This window comes from Helianthus annuus, chromosome 16 (genome assembly GCF_002127325.2).
Source record: "Helianthus annuus cultivar XRQ/B chromosome 16, HanXRQr2.0-SUNRISE, whole genome shotgun sequence".
NCBI classification, from domain to species: Eukaryota; Viridiplantae; Streptophyta; class Magnoliopsida; order Asterales; family Asteraceae; genus Helianthus; species Helianthus annuus.
The window spans coordinates 125,934,253-125,946,348 of record NC_035448.2 but is presented as its reverse complement, the minus strand read 5'-3'; the positions used below and the strand labels follow the sequence as shown (position 1 = coordinate 125,946,348).

Sequence of the window (12,096 nt, the reverse complement as noted above, 5' to 3'; positions counted from 1 at the left end):
GTTGCTTTTAGGTTTTTTGGCGCGAAAGTGGGAGATCTTCTATGAGAAGATACACTTTATGATTTTTGAGAATCTTGACTTTGGGTATGAAAGGTGTAGTAATGACTGTGTGCCAGGCTATCATTATCAGGCGTATGCTGCTGATCATGTTTCCCACGCGCGCGCGAGGTCTCGTCTGTGTTATTTCCCACTCGCCCTGTCGTTTGGGTAACTGTGCTATTTCGAAAAAGGTGTTGTTGCAGTTACCTAGGCTATTGATGGCGGTGGGTATATAAGTTTGTTTGAATTGCCCTTTGTTAATCATTGCTTTGTTTGAAAAATCCTCCTCTTTTCGTCTTCTTTCTTTGTTCTTTTAGAAAGTATTGTGATTTCTTCCTCGTATGTCAACCGGAGATCATCACGAAGATTCAACGGAAGAAATGTCTGTCGAACTTCCACCGTTGAAGTGGTCCCGGGCGACCTTTGATGGATTGGTTCAAAACCTCAAATTCCCGGAGAACTGGGGTGCCCTATACCCTGAAGAGGGTCAGACGGCGGCAGATGTCCGACTGGGTATATTACCCTTTTTTGGGATTTCTTTTGTGAAGACCATTTTCGTCTGCCTGTCACGAAATTTTTTCTCGAAATTCTGGATCATTACAGGTTTCATCTCTCCCAGATGCACCCGACTGGTATGGTTGGGGTTCGGCATTTTGAGTTTGTGTGCCAGCCAATGCGTATCAAACCGACAGTTTCCCGATTTCGAGTTTTTCACCAAATGCACTGTACCCAAGGGTTTTATTCTTTTGTCCAGAGAGCGTCGGCGAAGAAAATTTTGCTGCAACCCCCAAAATCCATCCATGATTGGAAGCAGAAATTCTTCTTTATCAAGGCCGGTGTCATTCCAATGAGGATGATCTTTAGGGGAAAGGAAGATGTTCCTACCGAGACTCTTCACACTCCTGTTGACGAAAATTGGTACCAAGATTTAAAAGATGTTCCGTCAATTGCGTTGCCGGAGAAGGCCCTTGTTGGTGCTAGCATGAGTTTGAATTGGAGGATGGACCGGGAAGACAAACCGGTGTATACGGAGGATGGAAAAGGTAAGATTGGGGGTTTTCCCTTTCTGCTGCTATGTTTTTTTTTTTTTGAACTTGCTCTTCTTCCTCTGCAGTTGTTTCGTTGTATGTCGTTGCATTTAAGAGAGAAGGTGGAAAGATGGGTACCATTGCTAAAAATCTTGATGAAGAGCTTTGGTATCATCGTATTGTGAAGAATTTTGTTCTTCCGCGGAACGCGGATTTGTCTTTTCAACCTGCTGCTGGTGCTAGTAAGCTATTATCTTTTTAATTTTTGTCTGCTATTTTTGCGCGTTCAAATAAGTTATATTCTGCGCTTTGTCAGTAGGCGAATTGTCGAACTTGGGCATAGGCCCTGAGAAGAAAAAGCGCGCGACAACCACTACTGCTGCGTCTAAGAAGAGTGACGCTGAGAAAGCTCAATCCTCCAAGGTCAAAAATGTTGGGGGAGAGAAGAAAGGTATGCGCCATTCTTCTGAATCCTGGTGTGATTATGTGGTGGTTTCTGATTCTTTGGAGGGTCTTGCGCCTGCAGTTATTATTAGAAGACCAAAACCAGAACCAAAAGAGACTGCTGATATTCCTCCGTCTAATCCTGATGATCCCATTGACTTGGAATCAAGTCCTGAGCACTTAGTGAGGAATAAGGCAGGGAAAAGAAAGCAGTCTGGCACTGAGGCTGAAGGTCAGCCTGCAAAGAAGATTCGGAGGATGAAAATTACCAGGAGAGGCAATCTGGACGCCTTTATTTCAGGATCTGCTCCTAGTAAGTGTCATCTTTTGCCTCCTTTTTATGCGCATTGGATATTTTGACTCATAGATTTATTTTTCAGAAAACCAACTTCTCATATTCCCACAGAACCGTTGCCTGTGGTTAACGAAGAACTTCCACCCTCCCCTCCGCGCACTTCTGTTGCTGATCTGTTAAAGAATGCTGAGGTTCCCGAGGGTGGTGGGGAAAAAGTTGTTGATCTTGGAGCTGATAAGCCTGTTGATGCTGCTGCGGACGCAGAAAAGGTTATCAACCTAAAGATTGTGGATGATGCTGGTAACCCACAAACTCCTGAAGCTGTTGCTCATGTTTTAGAAAAAGAGAAAACTGCTGAGGAAATTCCTATTTCAACTTCGTCCCCCAAACCTTCTGATGTTATGCCTGAGAATATTGAAAAGGTTACTGTTGAGGAGCAAGGCTCCTTTTCTGGTGCTGGCAAGAATTCTCCTATCCGCCCAGAGGAAACCCTGGGGAATTATTATTATAGAACTTATTCGGAGAAGGACGCCTCCGAGCTTCATGCTCCTGTTTGGAATCTGAAGAAGGGTGATACTTTCTCTGACTGGCGTGTCTGCCGTGATTGGTTTTAGGGGATATTTCCGCCTGGGGAGATCAAGTTTCAAGAGAGCCGTCTCCATGAGCAGTCTTATCATGCTTACCTTGAAGAAGCTGCCTTTCATGCATCTACTACACACCGCATAGTGCACGAGTGTCATAGTATGCATAAAGATTGGGCTGCTTTTAAGGTTTCCAAGAAAAAAGTTGCGGATGATGAGAGTCTTGTTGCTCAATTAAAGGCTAAGCTGGAAGCTGATCACGCCACGTTTGAGGCTGATTGAAAGACTGAAGAATGGTCTGTTGCGGGTTGGTAGAGAAAAGCGGAAGCCGAAGCTGCTCTTCTTTCCGAGAGACGTAAAATCTGGAAGAAAAAATTTGTGAAAAAGATAATGCTGAAAAGGTGAATCCCCGCAATGTCATCAATAATCTTAAGGCTGATATTGAGAAATTGAAGAGATAGGATGCGGAGGTTGAGAAATTAAAGAAAGAGAAAGCTGATGCTGAAGCTGCGCGGGATGAGGCGCGTTCGCACAGGGAGCGAAGCGAACAACGAGAGGTACAAGCTTGCGCCACCCTTGCTCTTAAAGATAAAGAGTTAGAAGAACTTACTGCTTTGCTTTCTGACTAGGAACAACTTAAAAAGGATCTTGAGCTTGCGCACTCCGAAAAAGCTGAAACCTCCCGCCGTTTGACTGAAATTGAAGAGAAATTGGAGAATTCTGAAACGGCATGGGCCACAGCGGAAAGCGAGCTTGAACCTTTGAAAAGTGACATGGCTTGGCTGAAGGAGCGCCGGATTGCCTGTGTAAGTTGTCCTCTCGTTGCTTCTTTTTGTGAAAACGTTTTGCGCTTTTTACCTTATTTTATCTTGCCTTCTCTCTTTTTTTTGTAGGTTGCTGAGTCGGTGTTGAATTCTGAAGAGTTGGATAAGACTGTTGCGCACTTGGTAGTTGCTGCGCGGAATGACGGGTATGCCCAAGGTTATGCGGAATGTTCACAGCATGTGAATAGTGCTTTGAAGGTTGACTGGGATACCAGTAAATCCGCCACTTACGATGCCAATACCGGTGCTGCCCTTGCAGCTTTAAAGACAGAATTCGACAATTTGCAGCTTCCTGTTATGGACCTTATAAATGTTGCCTTGCAATCTGAAGATCATGTGGCGCAGTTGAAGGAAATTTTCCCTAATGAAGATGAAAATCTAGCATAGGTTTCTGTAGTTGTATTGAATAATTTCTATAGTCTTTCTGGGATGTGTTATCCCCTTTTTTGTTAGTGCGCTACCGTGCAAGTAACTTTTTAACAATACACTGCCGTGTAAGTTGATAATTTTTGAAGGCGTGTTGGTGCGCCATGAATAGTATGATTTGCGTTTTTTAATTTACAATATTTTGCATGTGTACAATTACTTTGGTTAGGTAAGGTGAATGAAGGTGGTATGAAGCTCATGTGTTAACGTATGGTCTTGCGTGCTGTAATCACTGACCGTTCATGAGGCTTGTATTGTTTTTACCATACTGTTTTTGCGCTTACCAAAAGAAATTGCATGCACTTTGTAATAAAAAACACGAGAATAATAGAAACTTTGTTTTTTATTTCGGGATAAGGCGCAGAGGCCGTTACAAAGTCTATTAAAAATAAATACATGTTTCTTAACTTACTCTATTCTCGGCTTTAGATAACTGTAGAGTGCTTCATACTGCAGGGAGATCATAGAGTTGCTGCTCAATTTTTCGCTTTCTTGCTTGGGCCTTCGGGTTGTAAACCGCACATGGTCTACACTTGTTGTAATTTGGTTATATTCGAGTAAATACACTAGCACTGTCTCCTTCTCGGTAAGTTCGATCATATTCACTGGTGTGGGTACTTCGCTGAGGACCCAACCTGGTGTGAACAGATGGTCTCCTATGAGGGTGTGACTCGTCTCGATATTCTCTTCGGCGATTTTCTGACTTAGTATACTCGTATCTTGAAGGAGATCTACAAGTAAACCTCCGTGTCTTCGATCTGAACTCGGGATGGACCAGTATGTTGAGAAACATGAGGTACCGATGGTGTCCTGGCATGGGATATAGGTCCCCGTGGTTGTGTTTGGGGGGCAGTTTGTGCACACAGCTGTGTGTATACAACATTTAATGCCCCCTGAGATCTGACGTACCAGGAGATTGGGGTTTCTCCTGGGGGCAGAATTGAGCTTATAGGGACCTCTGGCCATACCCCTGGGGTGATAGGTTTGTTTTGATGATTATCGGTGAACTGTATTTCGTTGTCATCTGATGCTTCTTCAACAAGACCATCAACCTGGGTATTGTTAATAAAATTTGGCCGAGGGCCATGCTGCTGATGACCTGAGGTTTCTTCCATTTGCAAATGGAATTAACAAAGTGAATCGAAACGAGAAAAAACGGATGAAACAGAAAGATTGGTGGGCACCAATGAAGAAACAATTGATAAATGACTGGGATCAAATTATCTAGGGGGTTAGGTTCTGCATAAAATGGTGGTTCTCTCTTGTTCGATTCGAAGGGACAGATCTTCTTCTCCGGTGAACACTGCAAAACAGAACACCGTCAGCCTCGTCAAGGGGAGGACGGAGGTTCTCTCCTTGACCCGACTCTGGCGTGAGAATAAGTATGTGTTTATGAAGAAGAAGTATTGACGAAGTGTGTGTAACCTGAAATCCATACCCGAATTACTCTCATATTTATAGCCGGGAGTTTGGGCGGGAAAACTCGTTGCTGAAATATTAACGGAAGATGCTAACCCCGTAAGCGGTTACTTTTCTTCCGTTAACTCTTTTGATCCGATTGTGGGAGCACACGGATCGCGATCTTAATCAAAGGCTGGGGAATTGCGACGTGGAAAGTGGGCAAGTGGAGGTTTATATCCAATTCAATGCCATCGTTGTGATTTCAGGATGGCCTGGGGTGATGACACGTGTCCCAGACGGTTATAACCGTCTGATGGTGCACGATAGAGTCTTCTAGAAGATTATTTCCATAATCCAGTGTGACTTCTTATCGTGTGGTATCAGCTTAGTAAATAATATCCAAGTCTGGGTATTATTTAAGCGGAAGTATATGTTGGGATTTTTAACCCTTTGCCTATAGAGGAGTGGCGCAAGGATTTATTTACTTCCTTCTGGCGCGCAGGTATTACCTACTGTTTCTCTTCTTAACTCTTTGTGAGACCAGTGTGCAGCCGCGGAAGGCCTAAAGAGGGTTTAAAGATGAGGTTGTGGTATGGTCCCAGGTATTTGATATGAGGTTTTTGGGACCTTACCCCTTCACTCACAAAGATAAAAGAGAAATGAGACTTAGAGACTTCATCCATGTTGTGGCATCAACGTTTAGGTCACATCTCAAGAGAACGATTAAATCGTCTCGTAAGGGATGAAGTCTTACCTCCTCTCGATTTCTCTGATTTTGGAACATGTGTCAAATGTCTTAAAGGTAAAATGACATTAGCGAATAAGGAAAGTGCCACTAGGAACTCTAATTTGTTAGAACTCATTCATACTGACATTAGTGGTCCCTACCAAATCGTTGGCATAACATGACATACTTTCATTTATGATTATTCTCATTACATGTACTTGTATCTTATTAAGGGAAAAACTTAATCTCTTACAACTTTAAAAAATTATAAGGCTGAAGTTGAAAAGCAATTAGATCGTCAGATTAAAGTTATGAGATCAGATAGAGGCGGTGAATATTATGGAAGACATACTGATGTGGGTCAAGCTCCTGGTCCATTTTATGAGTTTTGTAAGGGCCAGGGGATTGTGAACCAATACACCATGCCTGGTACACCTTAGCAAAACGGTGTCGCTGAAAGAAGAAACTGTACCCTTATAAACATGGTGCGCAGTATGTTAGCCAACACTAATTTACCATTATTCTTCTGGACTGAAGCGTTAAAAGAAGTTGTTCATATACTCAATAGAGTTCCTTCTAAGTCTGTCCCTAAAACTCCTTATGAACTTTGGACAGGAAGGAAACCGAGTCTTAAATATATGAAAGTATGGGGCTGCATTGCTGAAGCAAAACTTTACAATCCTTTTCTAAGGAAACTTGACCCTAAAACAGTTACCTGTTTCTTTATCGGGTATCCTGATAATTCAAAGGGTTATCGTTTCTATTGTCCTTCCCATGTCACCCGTATTGTTGAAACAAGCGTGCTGCGTTCCTGGAGGATTTCAAGGTCAGTGGGAGCAGTACCAACCCTTACGAAGAATTGCAAGAAGTAAAAGACGCAGGGGGGGGGGACTCATCGCTTACCATTACTCCGATTACTCCTCTTGTACCCAGTGCAACTACTGTACCTGATGCTACTACACCAACTCCAAATTCACCTCTACAATCAGAACCAATTATACCTCATGACGAAAGCACACCAAACGCTCAAAACCAAGACAACGCTGAACCCAATAATCCACTCAGGAGGTCATCTAGGCAAAGAAGGCCTACTAATTGGGATCATTATGTTACCTACCTGACTGAAATGGATCCCGGAAAGCTCAATGATCCTATCTCTTACAATGAAGCCATTAGCAGTGATCAGTCTTCTGAATGGAATAAAGCAATGATTGATCAGCTTGAATCCATGAAGAAAAATGATGTTTGGGATTTGGTAGAATTACCCAACGGTGTCAAACCCGTAGGATGTAAATGGTTGTTCAAAACAAAATTGGATCCGAATGGTAACGTTGAACGCTACAAAGCGAGATTGGTTGCAAAGGGCTACACTCAGAAAGAGGGAATTGATTATCAAGAGACGTTTTCACCTGTCTCTCGTAAAGATTCATTAAGGATTGTCATGGCCCTAGTAGCTCATTTTGATTTAGAGTTGCATCAGATGGACGTTAAAACCGCTTTCCTTAACGGAGACTTAGACGAAGATGTTTACATGAAACAACCTGAAGGCTTTAAACCTGAAGGTCAGGAGCATCTAGTCTGTAAGTTGAAGAAATCCATTTACGGGTTAAAACAAGCATCACGTCAGTGGTACCTCAAGTTTGATGAAGTCATGAAGAAACAAGGTTTTATGAAGAATCAAGTGGATCAATGCACCTACCTCAAGATGAGTGGGAGCAACTTTACTATACTTGTCCTTTACGTAGATGATATTCTATTGGCAAGTAATAGTTTAGACATGTTGCATGAGTCAAAGCAGTTACTCTCGCATAACTTCGACATGAAGGATCTCGGAGATGCATCTTACGTCATTGGCATCAAAATTAACCGAGATAGACACAAAGGGATCTTAGGATTGTCTCAAAATGCTTACATAGATCGTGTCCTTACACGTTATAACATGCAACAGTGCAAACCCTCCGTCGCTCCAGTAGTTAAGGGAGATATTTTCGGTTCATTCCAGTGTCCGACAACAGAGGTTGAGAAGGAGCAAATGAGCCAGATACCTTATGCGTCAGTAGTCGGGAGCCTGATGTATGCTCAAGTCTGTACTCGCCCAGATATCGCTTATATTGCTGGAATGCTGGGCCGTTATCAGACTAATCCTGGCCTAGATCACAGGAAAGCAGCTAAGAAGGTACTTCGATATCTGCAAGGGACGAAGGACTATAATCTGACTTATAGAAGAAGTGATCATTTGGAAGTGGTAGGTTATTTTGATTCTGACTTTGCTAAATGCAAAGATGACAAGAAATCCACTTCGGGCTATATTTTTATGTTAGCAGGCGGACCTATCTCATGGAAGAGTCATAGACAACAGTTGACCACAACTTCCACAATGATGGCAGAGTACATTGCTGTTTATAACGCAACCTGTCATGGAATGTTGCTTAGAAATCTTATCACTGTACTCAAAATTGTTAATTCCATTTCTAGACCATTGAAGCTTTATTGTGATAATTCAGCTGCCGTTAGTTTCTCGAACAGTAACAGTTCGACTGGAGCTGGTTTATATCTCGATACAAAATATCTGTTCGTACATGAACGAGTTGAGGAAAATAATCTTTGTATTGAGTATATTAGTACTAAAGATATGCTTGCGGATCCGATGACTAAAGGTCTCCCTCCTAAGGTTTACGAAGAACATGTTCGGAATATGGGATTTAGTAAAGACCTTATTTAAGCATATTGTACTAGCTTATGTTTTATGATTAATGAAATTTCCTCAGTTTGATTTTGTATGTCTCTTAGAATATGTTCAAATGGTATAATGGCATATAGACAAATAAAGTTACAAATCAAACAAAGGGCTTATGCGTATTTTGATCATGACGATTAGGTTTTAAATTAAAGCTATAGTATGACTAATGGGGGTCCTGAGTCGTATAATGATTCAACGGCTGTATTTCTCTGCTATAGTACTTGTTTAAGGCTAAAATGAGTGGGAGAATGTAAGATTAAATATATTATGTCTTAATATTTAATCTAGTAGCCATTATAATTATTTACATTATATAGATCAAAATATATAACAACCTATTAAATAATTAGCTGGTAATTGTTGATGGACCATATTACCGTTATTAACTAATTAGGTTTCCTTTTGGGTGCTTATATAAGGAGACTTAAGTAGAGGTTAAAAGGTTACACACTTAGACAAATAACCTAATAATCATAACATCAATATCGACCTCTTCTCCATAACCGATACCCTTTTCGGTTTCATCATTTACCATCATCAGTTTGCACCCTAAGGAGGAAGTAGATCACACTGACAAACATGTCGAACTCCATGGCATCATCCTTCACTGAATTTTCCTCTACATTGTCTGCTGTAACATGTATGTTTTCCATTATGTTTAAACAGAACTGATCCAACATGATTAAGTTGTAGATCAATGGATCATCCTTATGTTACAACATGAACTTGAAAGATTTAATGTTTTCTTGAAGTTGATGATTAAAATGAATAAAAAGTCTTATAAACATATGATTTCAAGAATATTTTTCAATAAACCAAGTTAAAAATACAAGATTTACCTAAGCTTGGTTCTTAAAGGAATTAACCACATTTTTAGTGGTTAAACAAGTGTAGAAATATATATGTAACAAGAAAGACTCAAGAAGAAACATTTTAGAAAAATGATTTACAAGTTGTAAAGAACTAATTTCTTTAAGAATCAACTAATTCTTAGGACCACTCTTTATTAGTAACTTAAAGTTTATATCATCGCCAACATACTGTCTGTTATATTTAAAGTTTTTATATTTAACATATTCGATTTTGATGAGTTAAACGAGGTCGGGTAATCAGATGGGTGTCATCTTAAACCATACACATCTCAAACCCATAATATTTCTTGAACTAATCCAAAATCCGGTTTCATACCCGGGTATCCCAAATGTTTTAGGGGCTGTTTGTTTACCTCTTAATGAGTCTATTATTGGTTCAGACCTCTTACTGGTTTAGCACTTAATGGTTTAGACTGTTTGTTTCATGAGCAGATATTTGAATGGTTCAGACATTTGCCTCTGAATGATTAAGTATTATTCAGAGTCTGAATTGTTAAGACCTCTAATCTGAATTGGTCAGACATTTGCCTATGAAGGGTTAAGCATTATACTGGCTCTTAATGGTTTAGACATCTTACTGGTTTAGCACTTAACGGTTCAGACCTATTACCGATTTAGCACTTAACCATTCTGAAGTTGCCAGACAGCCCCTAAAGTTTATTTTTTGCTAGGTTCGGCTTGTTTTGTCATGATCCCTAGACAATCTCAATCAATGATAATAACAATGAAAAACCAATAATAATAATATTAATAATAATAAGTAATAACAATAATAAAAATTCTCTCCAAACACCAACACAAAAGAATCCAACTAAATTCACTTGAGAATACAATGAAAGATATCCTGTCCCGGATCTCTAGAGTAGCAGCAAGGAAGCAAGAGCCGATCCAGAAACCAACCACATTCCAACTACCGATCCCATCTTCTCAACACCACTCTACAATACAATACAATATCAATGCCAAATGTATATATTGTTAGTCATCAAATATAAATAAAACTAAATGAAAACCACGACAACGACAAGTGACTACTATCATTCTGTTTAGGTTAAAAGTTTATTACTGATCTCGACGGATCAGCTACATTAAAATCACGTGACTACTATCATTCTGTTTAGGTTAAAAGTTGGTTCCTAGTTTGCTTCTTACGTGAATTTTTAACCGACCAGATCCGGTAATTAATTAATGATCTACCAGCAACTTTATAAAGTAGTTGAACTGTTTAACTTTAACAATGCTATAGAAATAATCTAAAGTTGTAGTGTAAGGTGGAAGTAAAGTACCACATCAGTAGCGGTTGATGGAGCCGGAGATACACTAGGGGTGGTGACTGACGGAGTTGGTGATCCTGTAGGAGGCAATGGTGGGCCCAAAGTTAACGGAGATGGAGCCACCGATGGAGTGACGGCAGGAGAAGAGACTGGGACAGGTGCTGGTGGTGGGACAGCTGGTGGTGGTGTTGCTACAGGTGGAGGAGTTGCTGGTGGTGGTGTTGCAACAGGTGGAGGTGTGGCTGGTGGTGGGGTAGCCACTGGTGGAGGGGATGCTGGTGGTGGGGTTGCCACCGGGGGAGGGGATGCTGGTGGTGGTGTTGCTACTGGTGGAGGGGTTGATACTGGTGGAGGGGTTGCTACGGGTGGTGGTGAGCTTACTGGTGGAGGAGAGGAGACTGGTGGTGGAGATGAAACAGTTGGGGGTGGGGAAGTGGCAGGAGGGGTGGGAGTGGGTGGTGGAGTGGTGGTAGTAGGTGGAGTAGGGGTGGCAGTGGGGGACGAGGATGGTGACTGACCGCCGACGGAAGCAAAGACAATGCAGATGAGGGCCGTGAGGAGGGCGGTCTTTCGATCCATGATTTGTAAACCTTAAACTTGTAACAATGAAATAAAGAAAGTGTGTGTGATAGAGAGGGGTGGCTTAGGATGTTATATAGGGGAGTAGTGTCAATGCTAAATTATGTCATTCTTTACTTTCACAATCTTTGTTGGAAAGGAGATGTGTGCATTACAGGCTTAGAACGGTATTAAGGTGTGATAAAAGATGTAATTATATTAATTAAAATGCGTAGCTATTCATTAAGATTGATGATTCAAATCTTAGGGTGGGGGGTATGGTTTCGGGGACTCGATCGGGGAAGTGGAGTCACCGATCGGTGACCACACCGCGGTGATGAAGACCTTCGGTGAGTTCTATTTCGGTGAGGTAAATCGGTGTGTAGTCACCGATGTGATTGAGTGGTGTGATTATGAAATTTGACCGTTAACTCAAACACCCTAGAGTGATTGAACCATACCTAGTGTTTGAGTGCAAAATGGGGATTGGAATGTGAAGTTGACATGGCATAACATTATTGGGTAGAGAATCACTCAAACACCCTAGAGTGATTAACCATACCCCCCACCCTTAGGGTGCACGGGGCGCCGCGTTACAAAAATCCCATCACTTGTGATTGCCCGTTATACACCACCGCCGCTCCATGTTTCCACGCGTGGACTTTATAACGCGTTGCCATGATCACGTGTTGAAAGTTCACAAATCTCAGACATAACCAGCTTCTTCGCTTTGGAGTGATGGAACGAGTGATGGACACCCCTAGTAAAATCCATCACTAGTGATGGAATCAAGCTCAATAACGCGGCGGACAATGATTGGGTGTTGTGAGTGATGAAAAACCATCACTAGTTAAGAAAAACGTAGATTTAAAAGCTAAATTAACAAA

At 41.4% G+C, this 12,096-nt stretch overlaps 1 protein-coding gene across 1 annotated transcript; it reads right to left on the bottom strand.

Moving 5' to 3' along the window:
* Positions 1 to 10,102: 10,102 nt before the first annotated feature.
* LOC110898939 (classical arabinogalactan protein 9) lies at positions 10,103 to 11,401 on the bottom strand. The gene is made up of 2 exons (XM_022145789.2): positions 10,664 to 11,401; positions 10,103 to 10,315 (listed from the first exon to the last, which is right to left on the bottom strand). Exons 1-2 carry the CDS (start codon positions 11,228 to 11,230, stop codon positions 10,235 to 10,237), a joined length of 648 nt encoding a protein of 215 aa, XP_022001481.1. The 5' UTR covers positions 11,231 to 11,401; the 3' UTR covers positions 10,103 to 10,234.
* Between the last annotated feature and the right edge of the window lie 695 nt (positions 11,402 to 12,096).

What these genes read in the sequence shown, in the direction of transcription:
- LOC110898939 (XM_022145789.2), bottom strand. Translation starts at nt 11,230, where the DNA reads ATGGATCGAAAGACCGCCCTCCTCACGGCCCTCATCTGCATTGTCTTT. An exon ending in CATCAACCGCTACTGATGTG is followed by an intron (nt 10,316 to 10,663) that starts GTACTTTACTTC and finishes ATTGTATTGTAG; the next exon opens with AGTGGTGTTGAGAAGATGGG.